The 20519-nt window shown below is 59.3% G+C and overlaps 1 protein-coding gene and 1 long non-coding RNA gene across 2 annotated transcripts; one reads left to right on the forward strand and one right to left on the reverse strand.

Annotated features, from left to right (window-relative positions):
- The first annotated feature begins 29 nt into the window (after positions 1-29).
- Positions 30-1036, forward strand: LOC141916316 (uncharacterized). The gene is made up of 2 exons (XR_012621102.1): positions 30-236; positions 797-1036. It is a non-coding gene; the product is annotated as an uncharacterized LOC141916316 (long non-coding RNA).
- Positions 1037-4081: 3045 nt separating this feature from the next.
- Positions 4082-20104, reverse strand: LOC141916312 (nuclear receptor ROR-beta-like). The gene is made up of 10 exons (XM_074808678.1): positions 19875-20104; positions 12210-12295; positions 11964-12105; positions 11209-11622; positions 10703-10824; positions 10233-10365; positions 9090-9197; positions 8610-8720; positions 8037-8149; positions 4082-7548 (listed from the first exon to the last, which is right to left on the reverse strand). Exons 1-10 carry the CDS (start codon positions 19879-19881, stop codon positions 7387-7389), a joined length of 1398 nt encoding a protein of 465 aa, XP_074664779.1. The 5' UTR covers positions 19882-20104; the 3' UTR covers positions 4082-7386.
- Positions 20105-20519: the final 415 nt, after the last annotated feature.

The raw sequence follows: 20519 nt of genomic DNA on the forward strand, positions 1-20519 counted from the left end.
GCCTCCCTGGGTGGGGGGGCTTCGCCGGCCCGAGGGGGTGGGTTTGTCTCAGCCCGTTCACCAGGCCGGGGTGAGGGTGCGCGGGTGGCCCCTGAGCCTCCGCGGTGGCGCCAGGGCCCAGGAGAGGCCGCCACGGGCGGGGAGCTGCGGCCGGGCCCGGGTCCGCATCGCCGGGACCCCCCGTAACTGTTCACACCCGGCGCGGAGGGCCGGGGCTGGTATCGTTTTCTTTTCAGGTAACCAGAGCGGGTTGGGGACGGGGGGCTCCTGCCGTGCCCCTCCTGGCAGCACCCGCGGGTTCCGGCCCCAGGCACGTCCCGCTGCCGGCTCTGAGTCAGGGAAATGATCACTTGTTTTGAGACTTATTTACTTATAGAAAACTGCTTAGCAACTTATTTACTTACTTCTAGCAAGTTATAGTATTACTTATAGTATTTTTTAATATTGCTAAGAATCCTGCTTGCCCAGAGTGTTCTGTGGAATTTTACCAAGGACTGCTGTGTTCATCAAAACAAAGCAGTTTACTGTGAAAATCTACCAAGAGCTGCAGCGTTCAGCAAAATATCATGGTTTTGTCCTTGAGGAACAGGTGTGCTCTGACTAATTGGGCCTTGGTAATGAGTAAAGATAGCCATGTACGGATGGTAGAAGTTTCATTGGTTCCCTTTGAAGATAGGATGAGTAAACCAGCTGAAAAACATTTTTGTTGTTCAAGAAATTGGCCAAGAGAATCTGTGCATGCTCCAGGGGAAAAAAAAAACCAAGGTGAGAAAGACTACGAGCCTTCCTCCCACAGATCCCCGAAGACAACCACCAGGAGGGAATGCGCAGGTGCAAAGAGAACATAAACTGTTGACACCAGCCTTTCGAACTAACCCAGCCTCACTCATGCATATGGATGTTTGTGTTATCCAGTGAATATGTATATCCACGCTCGATAAGTTTTTGGTAAAATGTGCGGTGGGTGTGCAAGCTTTGTGGAGAAATCCCCTTGCACCCCAGCGCCGGAGTAAACATACCTGCTGTATAACTCTATTCCAGTTGTAGAGTCTGTTTTCCGCAAACCAGCTCCCACCGAGTTAGTTCCAGGGTCAGTTCCAACAGCTGGGCTCGGGGCCCAGGGCCGTGGGGTCAGTGAGGAGATCGCTGTTTATAACTTGTGCCATTAAATGCTGATTTCGCTTCTGAGTCAGGTAAATCAGCAGCAGCAGCAACACCAGCTGTGCCCGGTGCTGGTGTAAGTTCCCTCCGGCAGGTCAGGAGAAGGAGATGGTGACGGGCAACAGACAAACCGCTCTGAAGTCTTTGTGCTGATGCAGCCCACAGCGGTGTGCTGGGAAGCCCCTGCCCAGCCACCTGACAACCCGATGTACACATTCTGGATTTATGTGCTTTTCTTTGGTTCTGTAGCTCCTTATTTACAGAATCACAGAATCATCTCAGTTGGAAAAGCCCTTGAAGCTCCTCCAGCCCCACCATGAACCTCACCCTGACCGTTCCCAACTCCACCAGATCCCTCAGCGCTGGGTCAACCCGACTCTTCAACCCCTCCAGGGATGGGGACTCCCCCCCTGCCCTGGGCAGCCCATTCCAACGCCCAACAGCCCCTTCTGCAAAGAAATCCTTCCTAAGAGCCAGTCTGACCCTGCCCTGACGCAGCTTGAGGCCATTCCCTCTTGGCCTGGCGCTGGTTCCTTGGCTCAAGAGACTCATCCCCCCTCTCTGCACCCTCCTGTCAGGGAGTTGTAGAGGGCCATGAGGTCTCCCCTCAGCCTCCTCTTGTCCAGACTAAACCCCCCCAGTTCCCTCAGCCGCTCCCCATCAGACCTGTGCTCCAGACCCTGCACCAGTTCCGTTGCCCTTCTATTTACACTGCATCAGACTCATTAACATAGGTACCAATCCATCTCCAAGGCACCAGCTCTATGTAAATGCAGTTAATTTGGCTGTATATAAGCCCTATTCTACTTTAAAAACATTTACAAGCCTTGGGGCTGCGGTTTCTGTAAACACAGCGCTCCCAGCTCGGGGCTGGGTGATTCAGACTCAACCCTCTAACACTTAACTGAGTAAACGCTGATGCCATCACACCCCTCGACTGCGAAGTTTTCCTAAAATACAGGTCTTGGGGCTCACTGCTCTAGGCAGGCTGCCCGGCTTTGCTGGGGTTGCTCCCCAGCGCGGGCACAGGCGGTGCCACTGGCTGCAGAATTTGCCAGCTGGGCAGATGTTTTGGGGAGGGAAGGATCAGGCCTCCTGCCTCCATCGGCCTGGAAGCATCAGAGCTGTGCAGGGAGTATTTGAGCTATAAACCAGTAGAGGTCACTCCGCCCCAGTAAATCCAGTGCTACTGGAGATGCTGGGCCACCAGTAAGAGAGAGGGAGTGCTTACTGGGGGAAGGCGCGATGAGCAGCGGGGCGGCCGCCTGTTGTGAAGGTGTTTGGGCTTCCAGGGGCTGCTTGGACCCGCCCTGGGCTGGCCCCCACCGACTGCGGGTGTTAACACTCCTCTCGGCAATTCCCAGCATCTGCCTGGGACTGAAAGGCAATTTTTCATAAACATGTTTTGTTTAAAGACTAGGTCTTTGCAAGGAATTTTTAAAGGAATTTCCCATGCTTTAATTTATTTATTAAGAAAAAAAAAAAAATCAACCCAACATAACTTTTGTGAAAAAAGACATTTTTTAAAAGGAAAACCAAATAAAGGTGCCAGTGTGCGGTGGCTTGGCGGGGCCGTGGGCTGCTACACCCACATGGCTGCGTGGTCCCTCAGTCCCGGCCACCCCAGCTCCCCTCCCTCCATCTCCCAACGGGATGATAACCCTTCCCCACGTCTCCACGAGCCGTGCCGTGTTTCTGGCTGTTGCTGCCTCTCGGTAGCAGCCAGGTTTTATCCTGCAGTATATAAACTCTGCAGGTGGGAACTGTGAAGGAGGACACGTGCTGCCTCCTGGGAATGGCAGAGCGGCAGTGGCTGGGGAGTCGGTGAATTCGGCGAGACCCTGGGATTTACTGACCCTGCTGGTACAAGGATCCCTTTTCATTATTCTGCTCCGCAGCTCCCGGCCACTGCCGAGGGACACAACTGCTCTGATTTGCACAGGGAGCATGATGCACCCCAGTGAGATTTTCAGGGGAAGGGGGAACTGAGGATGAGATTTGCGCACTTGATACCCAGCGATACCTTTCAACCGTCTGCATCCCGATGGAGAGGAGTCCTTGCACCTGAGTCCTTGCATCCAGGGCATGTACCTTCCTTCCTTCCCTCCTAGGCCTGGGTACTGTTTGAAAACGAATCCACATACCCCCTGCCCCGAAATGTGTCCCCAGTACTGCCAGGTGCGGTCACTGTCCTCCCCTTGATGGTGTTTGAACAGAGGTTTCCCTGTTGAAGCCCCTCCCCAGATCTCAGGATCCTTCCCAGCGTGTGCCCAGCTTTAAGTGACCCAATAATACCTCACAACATCGGAAATCCAGCTTTGTGTCCAAATCCTGCACTGGATCAGGGCTTCTGGTACAGCTTGGTCCTGACCCCGCTGAAGAAACGAAAAGGCTTTTCTGTGACTTTGAGGGCTTTGCTTCCAGTCTCACCCTTTGCTAAAATTTGGAATCACAGTCACTATTTCCAAAATTATTGGGTTTTTTTAACCTTGTAAAACAGACTTTATTTTTCTCCCTGTAGATTTTGTGCAATATACATCTATATACCTATAGAATACACCTCAATAAAAAGTTTTTCATCCATACATTATATTACTTTTTATTTAATGTCATGAAAAATTCAGACAATGCTTTTGTCCTTAAATAAACATTTCTCCCTCCCCTGCCCTCCCTTCCTAGCTGACTGGTCCAAAAGAGGAAATTTTATTTAGTTATTTTCTTTTCTTTAAAAAAATAGAAATTACAATCTTACAAGACAGAACATTCAATGAGAACAGAAGCATGTTCCTAAATCTAAAAAGTAAAACATTTCCATAAAACCTGTCGGTATCTACAGGTAGGTGTGTGTGGAGGGTGGTAAATGGAAAAAAAATGTTTTCCATTTCTTTCTTTCATTCATATAGATAAAAAATAACATAAAACCAACTGAAACTTTATATATTTTTCTCTTTTGCACCAACATTCACAAGAATATATATTATATATATTTTATCCGTTTTTATACACAGTGTGAGGGTTCTGGAGGTGGAAATGCACACTCAGCTAAACTGCCAGAGCAAACAAACAAACACAAAATCTTGGTCTGGAAAAGAGCAATCCCTCGCGGCTGAGGTTGCCCTGCTCAAGGGAACCGCTGCTGAGGTCTGTTTGAAAATAAAGCGGCAAAACGTCTCGTGGCCAGTGGGATGGAAACGTCTCCGAGACGCTGAGGCCCAAGCATCAAAGCAAGTCGGGGGTCTTGGGGCTCCCGCGCATCATCTCCACTGGCCACACGCAGCTCTGGCACACGGGAGAGCGGAAATCTCCCTTTTTTCCTACCCAGGCTTCTTTGTTCGCCCTTTCCCTACAAGCTCGATGCCTGGCTCTGCCGAGCCGCTGCTCTGGGTGGCACAGAGGGAGCGTGAGGGACCTTGGCACTGCCACCGCGGCCCCACGCGTTCGGGCGAGCCGAAAGCAGAGGCTGCAGCCAGCAGAGGTGCCGCGGGGGGGTTGACGCGCCCTTGCCATCCCTTTCGATGCGCGCCGCCCGTCCCAGGCAAGAAATCGTTTAATCGACAAGTCGGTTCCTTTAAAGAGAACTTAAAAGTGCAGGTTCCCGCAGTTTGGCAGGTTGATTTACATGTTTAATACTTCCAGTCTTCCCTAGATTCCCACGGGGGCTTTTATTGCTCAGAATCCAAAATCTCTCCCATGAGATGGACGCTGTGTCGTAAGCCAGAAAAACGCAACTGGTGGTGAGGGCTCAGTCTTTTCCTGATTTAAGGTGCTTTCTTGGTTTCTTTGCCGGATGAAATGAAAACGGTGACACTGACCATTGGTGCACGTTGGCTGACGAATACCAAGGACATAAAGAAGGGTGTGTGCTTTTTTTTTCCCCCAAACATTTCAAAACAGCTGCGGCTGTTTCCTCTGAGAAAGGGAGTGCTGCTGTGCTGCAGAAACGGAGGGCGAGAGCCCCCTCCGCGAAGCACATTCATTTTCTCGAGTGCTTTTCCCTGCAAAGAGGAGCCGGGAAGCGAACGGTGCTGTCGGAAATGATTCTTCAAAAAAAAGGCACAACCCTCTAAATGAAAAAGGCAGTACTGACTTCTCACTTCTCACAAGCTTTAGGATCTGAGAGGGCAGGAAAACAAGCACAGCGCATCCCCACCCTGGTGAACGCTGCGCTGGAGAACGACGCATTGGCACTCAACATCGAGCGGGGCCGCTGGGAGGGTCAGCAGCCTTCACCAGAGACCTGGGCTCTAACGCCATCGGGCAGAGAAACAAGGCTGACGAACTCCGATATGCTCCGAGAAGCAGTTCAGATGGCCGTTAGCAAAACCAGAAAGCACACGGCTGTACGTGGTGGACAGTAGCTGCCGGGGAATAGCACAGTCCCAAGTTTTTCTCTGCCTTATACCGAAGCAGAAATCCCATCGGCTTCCTGGTGAGTCTTCCCTGGTCGAGGCTGGTCCACGGTCTTCCTTAGGAGGTCTTTTAACTGAAAGCATGAATATCCCCTACCATTGCTAAGAAAGCTGCTCATTTAGTTTAAGGGGTGCAATTATTGAATTGACAGTCTTCGGCTCACGCTCAGAGATGATCCGAGCTGCCGGAGGACGGGGTTGGACATGAGAGAAATCAACACAAAGTGGGAAGGGGCTTGGGATTTTTAGCCCTTTGTCAGCAGAAACTGGGGCTGCCTCAGAACAGGTTTTTTTTCCCTTGTAGCTTTTCGCATTTGTCGCAGGAGGAGCAGGAATAGGGACGGAAAAAACATCTGCAGAGCCTGGCCAGAGTCCTTCGAGCAACCCCGCCAGCTGCGGGCTATTGCAACATCGCCCCACAAATCCATCCCTTCTTCGCCCTTTTAAACTCCCAAGCTTGGAGCTGCAGGTCCTGACCACGCTGTGACTTCCCAGGGAAGGAAGAAGGACCTTTCGCTTTCCCTTGACCCCAATGGGCAGTTTTTCTCCCTAAAAAGCTCCTGGATCCTGCTAAATAGAGAACAAATCCCAAAATAACAGTTCTAAAGAGCTCCTTGGGGGTGAAAAACCTGGGTCCAACTCAACAGTAGCCATGGCCGTGCTCCCGGTGGTCCTGGCACGGGAAGGGGGGACCCGGCAGTGGGACTGGCTGGGGGTCGGTCAGAGGAAAGGCCACAAAACCTCCTCTGGGTGCTGAGCCACGGGGCAGTTTTAACGGTATCAGTAAGAAAACTACACACAACAGCCAGCACCCAAAGAGCCACTGCCTGCGGCGACACGCGGGGACAGGCACTGAGCCCCAGCGCCTGCACCAACGCCTGCGGCCGCCTCCGGCAGGGAGTAGCCAGGAGCTGGGATTTGGCCACAGTCGCAAGGGCAAAGCCCCTCTTTGAAAAGCGCTCGGGATGCGGAAAGGTGGCACGAGGCGGGTGGACCTGCCGAATCGGCTCCGAAAAGCCATGGTCAGCCAGCTGGATGGGGAGTTGGCTGGGCATTTGGGAAAATGCTGTGACAGAGGGCACGGAGACCCTGCAAAGCTTTTCCCCTGCTGCACTGGGCATCCTCGCCCTCAAGCCAGCCTCCTCCATGGGAAAATCCTCTGCTGATTCCCCCCCCAGCCACAGCCAGGTCTTTCGTGGCCAAGCTCCTGAGGTCACCCCGTGCCCGGTGGGCTCGCTGCACCCAGGGGAGAAGGAGTAAAGCAAAGGCTCTGCCTTCGCCCTCTCCTTGGCTCCAGCCAGGAGCCCAAAGCTGCTCCCACCGGCCTGGCTCACCCCTATCCAGCCGAGTCTGCATTGCCCCTTCTTTATCCCATGCCTTGTGTTTGGGTAAAAAAAAAAAAAAATTAAAATAATAATTAAAAAAAATAAAAATCAGAGATGGAGAGTGCAGCCAGGACAGCAGGAAGGAACGTGCCGCAAGCACAGCGGCGTGTGCGTGGCGTGCGCTCCCCTGGATCCGTGCACTGCGGGGAGGAGTCGGTCCCTTACCGCTGCCTGGAGCATCTCCTCTCCCGAGCGAAGATTTCACATTCATTTCACTGGTATGGCAAAGTCCGTTTGCTTTTTCCTTCAAGGTGCTTTACATTCAAGAGCTATTGCAATCCACAGCGAGGAAATGGGGCCAGGGAGATACCCCAGCCCCCTGGGTTCTCTTGAGTTTGATTATTTGATTTAAATAAACTGCCCCAAACCTCTGAAGTTTAGTTCGTCTCCAAATTTTTGGGGAACTCGAAGGGGGCCGGTGGCTCCCAGCCTTAGCTCTCCCGTGGGTCGCTGTACTGAAGCTCGGAGTTGAAGACCTCCTTATAGAGGGGTGGGAAGTTCATGGCAGTCTCCGGGTGCAGGAGACGGAAAAATTCCAGCTTGTCCAAGTGCAGATTGCAAATGGTCTTCATCAAGGGCAGCTTGGAAACCATCTGCAGGGAAAGAAGGAGCTGGTGACCACTGGGTAGCATCCCCCACACCGCTGTTCCCCCTCCTTGGGGACAAGCAGGTGGGTTTGGGGACCACTGACTCTGCCCGGTGCCAGGGGCACTGGCCTTGCCTCCAAACTCACATCTTTCCACAAGACAGCCAGCGCCTGGGATGGCACAAGGAGCCCCCAGTGCCCCCCAGCCCAGCTCTGTTCTGCCCAAAGAATTCCTGAAATGGCTCCTTTTGCCCCAAACAAGCACTGCTGGGCTCAGCACAGCGCGGCTGCCTCTGCCTGCACTGCGATGGAGATGCTCGGGCCTTGGAGAGAGAAATTCTCCTTCAACAGATCCCAGGGCTCATCCCCCGAGAAACGCCCGCGCATGGCTAACGAGCTCCAGCACAGCCACAGCCACCAGCTCCGAGATCTCCCCGTGGCACACGCGCCATCCCCAGCCGGCCTCCCCGCGCCGCACACGGGCAGCTCCGCTACCTTGGAGAGCTTGTCCTCAGTGGAGTGTTTCTTCTGGATCTCGTGCTGCAGGGCCACGTAGATCTTGTCCTGGAGCTTCTGCACTTTCTTGGACTCCGTCAGCCATGGGCGATCTACGGGAGATGGCTGGGTCAGTGCGGCCACGACCCGGCACGGTGCGGTGGCCTCTTGCTCTTTTAACCCTTCCTGCTCTCCAGGATGCTTTTGGGGACAGCAGCACAGCCAGGCAGCCCCTCTCCACCCCTCACCCCGCTGCGGGGTGAAAGGGAATGAAAGGGCTCAAACACATGAATTTCTGACAATTATTAAGACTAAACTGTGATGTATGCTTTGCACTGTTAAGTACATTTCTTTATTTCAGGGGGACGCGGTTCCTCCTCCCACCGAGGAGTTTCAGCAGATACATTTTGCGCATTTTCAGATGCATTTTTTCCCTCGACCTCCTTTCCCGGCAATAACTTAAATCATCCACCAAGGAAGCAGCGCTGAGATTTAGGGGGGAGGTCTCTCCAGCTTTGGCACAAGACCCCCCCTCCCCAGCGGGTCCTGGCTGTGGGGGGGACATCACAGTACCTGGGGAAAGCAGGACGGCGGCGGTGAAGAGGGCGAGCTCCTCATCCGACAGCTGCAGGCGGCACAGGGTCCTCCCCAGCTCGAAGACGGCGCCGATGAGGTCGTCGCAGCCTGACACGGGGACAGCGGGGAAGGGGGGGGCGTCACGGCTCCGCACTGCCTCGTGGCACCCCCACACTCCCACCCACCAGCCGACCCCAGTGGCACCCAGGGCTCGGAAAGCTTTCGGGAGATGAGATGGGTGTGAAGGGGGGGTCCCCACCAGAGGATGCCCGGCACCGCTGGGCTCCAGGCTGGGGTGGAAAGCAGGTCCTGACCATGGCACACATCAACCCGATCGCAACGGGAGCTGGGGGGGTCCCCCAGGGATTTAGCCCAGGCACAGGGATGCTGCGTTTCACCTGGCTGCAAACCCCGGTCCTGTCCGGGTGTCGAAAGGGGAGGAGAGCCCGGAGAGAGGCGCAGTGAAGCGGCTCTTACCGAGCGACTTGAACATCTGCACGCCGCCAAACTTCCCCTCGAAGAGGACGGTGTTGTTCAAGGGGTTGAATGCGCGGATCATGCGGATCAGGAGCACCTCGAGGCAACCTGACATAGGCAGAGAGAGCGCAGACGAGGGCAGGCAGGCGTGATCCCAGGACACATGTAAGGAAGAAGAAAGCCCCCAGTGCAAGTTTGAAGTCCAGATTGTTCATTCCCAAGAACAGAATGGTTATTCCAATAAATCCAATTTGGGTTTTGGGGGTTGGTTTTTTTAGGTTTCCAATTGTGACCACAATATTTCACCAAAGGCAAATGTTATCCAGGCATTCGCAGCCGGGCAGAGATTGATCAAAGTCATGGCGGAGCACCAAGAGAGGAGAGGGTGAAAACAAAATAAATAAAAAGAAAATGGAAGGAAGAAATGAAAGAATGAGTTAAACTCCAGCATATCAGGCACGGCGAGCTTCGGCTTCGGGGTACGGCACCCTGCCGGGATGCTGGCACACATCCCCTGGGCTGGGTGAGGCTCTCAGCTCCCCAGCCCTGACAGTTTAGAAGCTGGGAAGCTTTTCCACCTTTTTTGCCATTCTGGGGCTTTTGCACATTCAGCTCCCTTGCCTGGGCACGGTGTCGCTGGCTCGGGCAGATGGATGGGTGGGGGACACGGGTGTGCACTGCTGTTGTCTTCCTCTTCCCAGTCTCTTGCTGGGAGAAGGAGCCAATCCTTTCCTCTTCTCCCTCCCCACTCCCCTTTGGGTTTGACACCCCTTTTCCCAGGGTAAAAGCCACTCTGCTCATTTCTATCCCAGTTTCTGGGTGACATTTGGTTGAGGGCATCCATGGAGAAGAGCCTTTGCCCTGGGCGGCCACTCCTCATGTCCCTCTCTATACCATTGAACATGACCTTCAACTCCTTCCAGCCCAGCACCTGCTCCCTGAGCACCGATGCCGAGCCCAGGAGCAACCAGGGTGGTGAGGGAGGGGAGACCCTGAAAGGAAAGCACTAGCCAAGAGAAAAGACGGGATACGCCTTCGGCACTGCGGCTGCTGCTCGAGAGAGGCACTGGGGACATGGTGGGGACAGCAGGGACGCGAGGCGGGCAGGGACGTGGGGTGGGTGGCAGGGTCCCCCGCTCTTACCGGCCTTCAGGAGGATGATCTGGTCGTTCTGGCAGAGCTCCATGAAGCCGTCGATGCGCTTGGCGAACTCCACCACGTACTGGATGGCGTTGGAGATCTGCAGCGAGCACTGCTGCCACATGGCCTCGCAGCTCTGCCGGCACAGCAGGGACGTCCCTTAAGGCTCGCTGTCACCCCGCTACCCTGGCTCTGCTGTCCCTCCCACCCCATTGCACAGGGCAGGGAAGGGACCCAGGCGCCACGCCATCCACAGGGGGGATGGCACTAGGACACCCGGGGTGTGATCTGCCACCACAACTGCCCCCAGACTGGGCTTTTGCAGCTCCCAAAGCACCAAAAGATCCTCCTCATCCTCCTCGCCTTCATCCCTGCCTCAGCGCAGCACCAGGGCACAGCGGTGGCCCTTGCCGAGGGCTGCCGCAGCTCTGGCCGTGGCGGGGAGCTGGGGGAGCCACAGCAGCAGTGCTCACCTTGCTCTGCAAGGCGCGGACCTCCTCGGGGGAGTAGAGGCTCCACGCCAGGCGCTTGAGCTCCTCCGTCGTGTACTGGCACGTCTCCAGGTGTGACTTCACCACGTTCTGGGCCACCCGGTCTGCAAGGTGAGAGCAGTCCTGGGGACCCCGCTGGTGTCCCTGTCCCCGCACCCTGATGCCGTCCTCTCCCGGGTGTCCTGGGGGGGTGCTGGGGCTTGAGGGGCTCATGTGTGGTGTCGGGGGGACACAAGGGACACGAGGACAGATGGGGTGTCAGCTCTGCACAACCTCGGGTGCGCTGAGCTCCGTCAGTGCCCAGCCTGGAGGAGGGGATGGGTTTGGGGCTGCTCTGAGAGCTGAGGCTGGGTCGGTCCCTCACTGCAAGCGCACCCGGCACGGTGTGGGCACCCAGGGATGCATCCTGCGAGGCACCCGGGGCTGCTCTGAGCACCATCCCCGGGGCTGCATGCCCGGCATCGCGCCAGGGCCACGCCAATGCTCACCGATCTCGAGGACGGAGATATCGGCAGCCAGCTGGCCGCCCTCCAGCGTGCTGTGCGTGAACAGGGCCGGCTCCAGCATCAGCTCGTAGATGGACTCCTGCTTGATGAGCGTGGCATCGGCCACATCCAGGCTGGACTGGTCGGGTGAGGGCTGCGCCGAGGCGAGCAGGTCGAGGTTGTAGTAGGTGCTGCTGCCATCGGGGGTGAGGGGGAAGTCGAAGAGGAGCCCGTCCGACAGCGTGGAGATGTCGTCCAGGTCCGAGAGCCCGCTGCTGACGCTGGTGGTGTAGACGCGGCTCAGGGGTTTGGGCTCATCCTTGGTGCCACCGCTCTGCTCCTGGCTCTGCTGGTGCTTCTGCACCTCGGCGTAGAGGCTGTCCCGCTGCTTCTTTGACATGCGGCCGAACTTCACCGCTGCCCGGGGAGGAGAGGGCAACCGTGTCAGGGCACCTTCACCCCCACAGAGCGGCAGCCACGACCGCCCGCCTGCCCTGGAAGGGTCCTGGTTTGGCGCGTGGTTTGGGGGTGTGTGAGCCCTAAGCAGAGCAGGGACCCCTTTGGATGCACCCCCCACCCCAGACCAACCTTGGGTCAAACAGAACAGAATCAATTTAAATTTTCCCATGGAAAATGCAAAAGGATTTCTTCCTTCCCAAAAAACTCCCTGGTGCCATGGGGGAGGCAGCTTCAGCCCCAACAGCCCAACTCACTCCGGGGAGGAGGGGACAGGCCCTGGGGACCCCGGCACGACTCACCATCGCGGGACATGCCCAGCGCCAGGCATTTCTGCAGGCGGCAGTGCTGGCAGCGGTTGCGGTTGGTGCGGTCGATCAGGCAGTTCCTCTGCCGGGAGCAGGAGTAGCTGGCGTTGTTCTGCTGGCTCCTCCGAAAAAAACCCTGCGCGGGATGGGGAGGTGTTGGGAAAGTGCCCGGCGGGATGCCAGCCCCCACAGCCGCCCGCCCGCCCGCCAGCACCCATCTCCGGGTGTCCCTGGGCTCACCTTGCAGCCTTCGCAGGTGATAACGCCGTAGTGGATCCCTGAGGACTTGTCTCCACAGATCTTGCACGGGATCACTTCGATTTGGGCTGCGGCGGAGGGGAAAAAAGGGGAAAACCACAGTGGTTAACGATGGCCACCGCTGAACCAAACAAGGGAGATGGCCCTCCCTCTGTGACAGCCGCAGCCCTGCTTGGCAGCTGGGGGAAACTGAGGCACAAGATCTGGAGCCACCAGCAGCTCAGCCCTTCCCGCAGACCCCGCAAGGATGCCTGTGCCTCCAGGAGGACCCCAAAAAGGTCCACACAGGGCATGGGGTACCCCCTCTGCTCCCCCATCCTCTCCAGCACCAAGAGACGGGTAGAAAAGCCCTTTGGGCTACAGAAGTACAGCCCATTTGTGCACCAATCTGCCCAGGACCACGTTTTGGAATCATTCCCCTTATTTTTCAGCCAGTGTGTGCATGTGGGGGGGCACCACAGACAGGGACATCCTCGGCACAGGGACCATCCCCATCCCTGCAGCCATGGATGTTCTGCCAGGGGTCTGGCCCAAGCAGAGGGTCTGGGGGGCCCCCCAACCCCCCCAGCAGCTCCTTAGAAAACCCAGGACCGATATAGCCATTGCTGGCTCAAGGTCCTGGCCCCCTTCCCCCCGCAAATCCGCTTCCCTCCCCGCTTCTGCTTCGCTGGCACTGAGCTGCTAATAGGCTTCGTCCTCCTCATTTTCCAGCTGCCCCAGATCTGGGCTGGCTCTGCCCACCCCGTGTGTGCCGGGGCGGGGGGAGGCATGCGGGGCACCCCCTGGGACTCGTACGTGCCTCCCAGCATCTCTGCACCCTCTAATCCCCACTCCAGCCCCCGCGCCCCCCGGACGGGCTCAGCTTGGCGTCGCTCTCGAGGGTGCTGCCGCGCCAAAATAACCCCCGTGGCCAGATTATGGTTATTTCAAATCTCCTGGGCCTGTGCAAATCCCCAGCTCGGGTAATTCCCTTCTGCCTCTCTTCTCCCCTGAGAGCGACCGCTTCTGGTTGAGGGACACGTTTTGCGGGTTGCTGCCGGCAGAGGCCACCTCTGTGGGTGACAGCCCCAGCGCTCGGCCGGTGGTGCCCTGGGGTCCCTCGCTGCTTTGGGGGAGGTTGGGCTGGGTGAAGACGAGCCTCGCTGTGCAGCGGGGCAGCTGGGCTGCTATCGGTCCCCTGGGGCTGCTATCGGTCCCCCGGGGCTGCCATTGGTCCCCCCCGGGTTGCCATCAGTGTGTGTCCCCCACGGTAGACTTACCCTGGGGAAGGGCTCACACCAAGTCTGGGTGCAAGCAGAGGGACAGATCCCTCCTCCATCTACTGACTCGCTGCTCAGCTCCTGCCCCAAATGCACCCCAAAATCTGGGGTTCACCTCTCCCTCCCGAGGCTGCAGAGCTGGGCTTCTGCCAGCGCTGCGTGTTGTCCCCCCCTGACCCAAGGGGGTCACATCCCACCCCTGCCCCTGCCCCAAGCCTCTGCCTGTGCCTCTGCTGTAGTTTTGGCCTGGGGCAGCAGAGCTGACCCCTCCCCGGGTGGGCAGGGAGCAGGCAGGGCATCCTTGCAGGCACACCAGTACCAGCTCCCCCCACAACTGCACTGGTATCGCAGCCCCGGGGTCACCCCTTTTGTGGGGGGATGGCGGCACTGGCAGGGCCAGCCGGCTCCGATGACCGAGACACCCCCAATTCCCCAGCTCCCACCACCACCTTCACCCATGCTGCCAGAGAGGGGTGCAACCTGCAAACCGTGGGGACCCCCCCCCATCCTGACACCCTGCCCCAAGCCCTGTCCCTGTGGCCCAGGGAGGAGCGCGGGGATGGGACAGAGGTGGTGGCACCGCGGGGGGCACAGGGAGGTGGTGCCACCCCCGGCAGGAAGCAGCGTCGGTTGGTTATGCAACATAATTGCAGCCGCCGGGAGCGCTGGGATGATGCATCGCCGCCGTGCTACGCCCTCACGCCCGCGGCCGATACTCCCGGCCCCCCACAATTACCCGGCAAAACAGCCGGGCTGAGCGCGGCCCTCGCACCCGCCAGCACCCACCGAGCAGAGCCCGAGGGTGCCGCTCTCTCGCCCCACGGCGCCCCAAAAGCCATTCGCCGGCTCCCAACGACGGCAACGGCTTCGTGTGGTGCCAGTGGCCGAATCCTGCCCCCACGCCCCCAGGCCCAGTGGAGGGGAACCCCCCCCAGAGACCCCCACAGCCGGCGCGGGCAGAGCTAAGGGTGTGTGGGGATGATGCTCTCCCAGGTCCTCTGGAGCCTACAGTCACCCCTGGATGCCATGAAGGAGAAGCCTCAACCGCTCGCCGTGTGCCCACAGACTCTTGGGGCTCTAATTAGCATCCTGCTAATTACACGGCCGTGCCCACCGCCGGCACCTGACCCGCTCGTAAGACGTTCGCCCCAAATAACTGACGTGGAGATACATCCGTAACCCCGGCGTGATGGCAATTACAGCCCAGAACAGCGTTTAATTGCTGCTCTATTTGTAAGCCCTGGCTGAATCACTGTGCTGGCTCCCTCAGCGTCCCCTCGTGCCGCAGCCATGTCCCCCCCAGGACCCCCCGGGGCCAAACATCCCCCTGGGGCAAACCCAGCAGGGCAAGGAGGGATGTGGGTGCTGGTGGGGTGGCCGTAACTGTACCCTGCATCCCCCAAATCTCACCACAATTGGAAGAGAAACATCACAGTAGATCCTACACCCCAGGAATGGCCCCCCCATGCTGTGCCTCAGTTTCCCCACCACAACGCTGGGCTCGTCCTCCTCCCACCACAACACTGCGAGCATCAGCCACGTTGTGCAAAAGTGGGGGGTATTTAGGTGGAGGTGAACCCCTTCCCCCTGCCCGGCGAGGGCAGCGAAACTCCTCCCCGGGGCTGGTGGGGCTAAAATAGGGGGCAGGAAAAAAAAAAAAAAAAAAAAAAAGGTTTAAAAAAAATAAATAATAATCTCCAGCCGGCAATTAAAATGTCCCGGCCGCGGTATTTGCTCTCCTCCCTCTGTAAATATTTCTTGCCCAACTCCCAGCCCACTGCCACCAGCCAGTCCTTATGTAAGCGGCACCGCGGCACCGTCCGGCCACGGGGCTCGGCCGTGCGGGTGGCGGTTGGCCCCCGGTCCGGTGGCTGCACGTGGCTGGAGCCATCGTGTCCCACTGACACACTTTCTGCCCGTGGCCCCATGCGCTTGTGTAACACCGCGGCCATTAACCCTTCCCATGGCTGCGGCCGCACCGTGAGGGAGCCGGGGCTGGACCCCGACCTCCTGCCTCCGGGGACGGGGCCTTTGGGGCATTTTGGGGTGATACCACGAGCTGGGGACACCCGATGACACCCCAAGATGCAGCTCTCTGTGGGGGGCACAGCTCCCCAGGTCCCCTGTCACCCCCCAGACCCGGCCGTGTGTGGCCCCTCCAGCCCAGCACCGTTTGCCCCAAACGGGGCAGGTGGCTCCGGTGGTTTCGGTGGTTTCGGCAGAGCCAGAGCCGCCCTCCCAGGAGCAAGAGTCGGCCTTCCTCCCGCCCTGGCACACCCTCCTCTTCATCGCCTCCGCCCCGAGGGCGGGCATCCTTCTTGCACCCCAAAACAAGGCAGGGCCCACAGGATCCGGCCACGGGGGTCTGGACCCTCCCTCTGCAGCGCAGGGGCCACAGGTAGCCCCATCCTCCTCTTCCTCCATGCCCCCCCCTCGGCCATATGATCTCACTGCTGGGAGGGGGATCCCCCCAAAACCCTCAGCACCCCACTGAGCCTGAGGATGTGCTGTGACCCCACTGCTGCTGGAGACTTTTTGTAGCTGCCCCCCCTCCAGCCAGCTCCATGGGGACTGGGTGCCCCTGGCTGAGGGGTGAGGACTCCTGGGGGGGTGGTGGTGTTTTGGGGGGCACTGGCAGGTCCCTGCAAAGCCCTCTGCACAGACTGCCCCGGGGTGAGCCTGTGCACCCCTCAACCCATGGGGCTGGGCTCAGGATGTGGCCACCCCCTCCCCTGGGTGAGCCACATGAGGCCACGGGAGCAAACCCACTCCCCCAGGCCCGGGTGCCCCTTGCTGGGGGTGGGGGGGGGGACACAAGCAGCCCAGTTCCAGGTGCTTTGGAGGTGGCTCCGTGCCCCCGTGGCCATCTCAGCCCCAAATGCCCCCTCGGCTGCCGGGGAGAGAGCCGGGGCAGGCGGCTTCCCCAGTGCCCTGGCTCATTACCCAGCGAACCTGCTGGGAAAGTAGGTCTGTGCCCCATCCCAGCGCCGCGATCGATGCGCAGGATGGGCACCTCCGGTAATTAGCAGCCCCGCAGCCCTCCCTCCCCTCCCCAGCCCCAGCCAGGGCAGGGGGATGCTCTGATGCTCTACCACCACTGTCCTCTCCCCTCCGGCTCAGCATCCCCACAGCGCATCCAGAGCAGGGGGAGGACGATGGGTCCAGGCTGCACGGTGACACGCAGGGACCCACGGGGACACGCAGGGACCTACGATGCCATCCCACCTCCCCACCCCTGCCCCAAAACCCGGCTCTGCTCCCTCGTCCCCTGCAGCAACCTCCGACCCCGGAGCCCAGCGCTGCTCCTCCAGGAGCCACTGCGCTTCCCCCCAGCAACCAGCTGCTGTTGTATTTTGGGAAGGTGGCTGGGGGACAGGGGTGGCGGAGGAGGAATAAATAAGTAAATAAAGGGAATGATCACCCCTTTGCATCTGCTGTTGGTTTTGCTCTTAAACAGGCTCCTGTGCTGCAAGACCCCGGGGTCCCCCAGCACCCCAGCATTTCAGCTATCACCATCCCCATCTGTGCACCCCGTGGGTCACCCCAAACGGGCTGGGGCTGGGTGAGGCCGGGGTGGTTTGCAGCGCGCACGGCCCCGGCGTGATGGTCAAAGAACCAGCTCCAGGTCACAGGAGCACCGGCAGCACCGGGGCGGGGCCATGTGGGCAATAAGGAAAATTTAAATTACAGAAGTCTGGCCCAGGGTTAGGCTGTGATGCTGGAGGTGCAGATCCATTTCTTAATTGATTAGGAGAGATTTTGTGGAAACTTTAGGCCAGAACGGGGCTCAGCCACTCTCCCCTTGCCCCAGAGCGACCCACAGCCACCTTCGCTCATGGCCACATGGCCAGTGGCCTCGCAGCCGCCCCGATCCCCAGCAAGGTGCCATTTTTTCCCTGTCCCGTGGTGCAGCGTGAGTCCCCGGCTTGGAGATCATAGCAAACAGTTCACCCCGAAGCAGCGGCGGGCAGGCGATGAGGCTCCCCAACGGCTGCTCCGGTTCAGCGGCTCCCGCGCCGCGCGGCACCGCTCCAAGGCCAGCCCTGCCGGCGCGGGACGCGGCCCTTTGCACTTTGGCTGGCGCAGGAGGGTGGCAAAGGTGCGGCGGCGGGGAGGGGGACCTGCCACTGGTCCGGAGTGGGGAGAAACCAGGCTGTGGCAGGAGAAGCCCTCTGGCCCCGCGGCTAAATCAGAGGGGAATTATCTCCATGGGGCTAAATAAAGGCAGTGAGAGTGGCTCCACTCACCACATCCAATAAACCAGGCGATTTAGACATTAGCAGATCTTTAAATAGCCGCTGCCAAGTTCAAAGTTAAATGTGATGGGGAGGAGGGGCAGGCAGGACAGGCAGGACGGGCAGGGGATGTTGCCAGCACGGCCCTGGCCAGGCTGTGGGGTTAACCTGCTGCCACCCGCGGGGACAGGGACCAACGTCCCCCCATCACTGCGCTTTCCCCCTCCAGGTGCTGCCGCTTCCCGAGGTTATCGGGGCTGAGGATCCCAAATCCTGGCTGGATCCCTCAGGACCCCACGCTACTGGTGACCACCCTTCTCCTCCAACTTTATTTTTGGGAGGTGAAGGGCACGACCATCCCCATCCCCTTCCCATCCATCCCCATCCCATCCCGCGGTACCCGGGATGGGCGCAGCCGTCGTGCGGGAGGGCCGATGGGTGCCAACCGTCCTCGCCCGCGCCAGCGTGCGCACGCTGCCTAAACGGGCAGGGAAGCTCCTCCTCCACCCTCTCTGATTTTTCCAATGACAGATCTAGGTCACTAGGACAAGTCGGAAAGGCTGCCGAGCCACCGCACGCTCCTCGCCACGCTGCTTGCAAAACAAGCGAGCAGGAGGGCTGGAAACCCTATAGGATTATACAAGGCAAAGCCTCTCGCCCGGCCCTGGCGCAGCCGCGGCGCGGGGAAGGACAGGAGCAAGGAGCTGCTGTGGCCCCTGGGGAATGGGGCAGAGCGGTGGCAGTTTTGGGAAAGAAAACAGAAATTTAATCAATTTGGTGTCGCCATGCGGCACTTGGGCTTCGGTGAGAGAGGGGGACCCTGCGCCAGGCAGAACTGCGGGAAAAATGCCTGATGGGGGGAAATGATGCGATATCAGGGGGGTTTGGCCCTTAATTAGGGCCAACGCACAGTAATGGGGGGGAGGGGGGGGCAGAAAGGAAAAAAAATTTTTTTAAAAAAAGGAAAAGTTCACCCAGCTGCTAATTAAGCCCAGTGCCGGCTGTGCAAGTGCTACGTAAGAGCCAGGCGGTGTTATTAATTAGGCAGGCGTTAATGCTTCCCTCCGTACTAATAAAGGTGAAATCCCGGGATGCCACGGGGCGGGAAGGGGACGCGGGGGGCTCGCCTCGCCCTCGCCCAGCCCCGACCCCACCGTTACACAAGAGTGCGGCGGGTGGCAGAGCCGCAGCACCTGCAGTCGCGCCGGGGAGGGAGGAAAAGCGATTTGAGGAGCTCGAAGAGGCACGTCCCTGTACGTAGACCCAAAAATACACCTCAGTATTGCACCCAAAAATACACCTAAATACATGCACCCAAAAAACACACCTAAAGATGTGCACGAGCAAGTCCTGGCAGGGGCGAAGGGCTCGGGCATGGAAAGAGATGATGGAAAATGACTTGAAAGGGGGATAAAAATCCCAACCCAGGGTGTCAGGTCCCAGCAGCTCAGCTGGGAACAGGCACAGGAAAAGCTGGGTCTGGCCACCGCTGCGTCACCAGCACCGGGCCCAGGTGGATCGTCCCGCTGAAGCCTTCCTCTCTCCATCCTCCTCCTCCCAACCGCCTGCTTTGCAAAGCGGAGGGGTGAGAAGTAGGAATCGCCTTTAATAATGGATAAAATCGCGACTCATCCCCTTCCCTGGACAAGGGGCACCCGAAACTGCGGCTGGTCCCTCGCTTGTCCCCGCAGGAGCCTCCCTCCGGCTGCACCGGCCCGACCCCAAACCGCCCCCGAAGCCACCGCGGGGAGGGGGAAAAAGGGGGAAAAAAGCCACAATAAATCCAGCCCTGGTGGGAGCAACATATTGAAGAGGAGATTAAGGGGTTTAGTGCGAGGAAAAGCTTAAGAGCGGGTCTAAGCCGGCATCGGAAAGCGAAGCAAAATAAACAAGAATTTTATTCCTAATGAAGGGGGGAGCTGGAGGAGCCAGACGGACCCGGCGGGGCTGATGCGGGTCCCCCCCGTGTCCCCCCACGGGGCTGATGCGGGTCCCTCCGTGTCCCCCGGCGGGGCTGATGCGGGTCCCCCCCGTCCCTCTCCGGCGGGGCTGATGCCGGGTCCCCCCCGTGTCCCCGGCCGGGGACAACTTTTGCCGCTGCCACCCCGCAGCCGGGCGGTCCCCCCGCTCCCCCCAGACCCCCCCGGACTCACCTCGCATCGTGGCCGGCGGCGGTCAGGAGCGCGCCGGGGGGCGCATGGGGCGGTGCGGGGGTCCCTGCGGCGGGGCGGGGAGCGGCGGCACCGGGCGGCACCGGGCGGCACCGGGAGGCACCGGGAGGCACCGGGAGGCACCGGGCGGCTCTGGCACCTGCCCCTCCGCGGCGCCGGTGACCCACTTCTGCCCGAGCATGCGGCCGTTCACATGACGAGCCCGCTCCGCCCCCCCAAATCGGTTTCACTTCCAGCCCCACCTCCTGCCCTTCCTCCTCCTCCTCCTCCTCCTCCTCCTCCATCCCCGCCGCTCCCGCCGTGCCGGTGCTCGGCGCTGCACAGGGTCGCTGCGCTGGGGCTGCCGGCAGGGCGGAGATGCCCGGTGCCTCCTCGGGGGGCTGCTCGACCCCCGGGGTGGGGGGCACACGGCTCTGGCATAGGGATGCTCGGCGCTGCACCCCCGGGTGCTGCCCGCCCCTGGCAGGGCCCTGCCCGTGCCCGTCCTGTCCCGGCTCGCCCAGGCACGGGGCCGGCTGCGTGTCCCGCTGAATCACCGCGCCTCCTCGCCTCACCCCTGCGGCTCCGCTGGCCCCCCCCCGGGGTGCTCTGCTTGGCACAGGGACCCCGCACCCCTCGGCGGGACAG

The sequence above is a fragment of the Strix aluco genome, chromosome 29 (assembly GCF_031877795.1).
Source record: "Strix aluco isolate bStrAlu1 chromosome 29, bStrAlu1.hap1, whole genome shotgun sequence".
In the NCBI taxonomy this organism is placed as follows: Eukaryota; Metazoa; Chordata; class Aves; order Strigiformes; family Strigidae; genus Strix; species Strix aluco.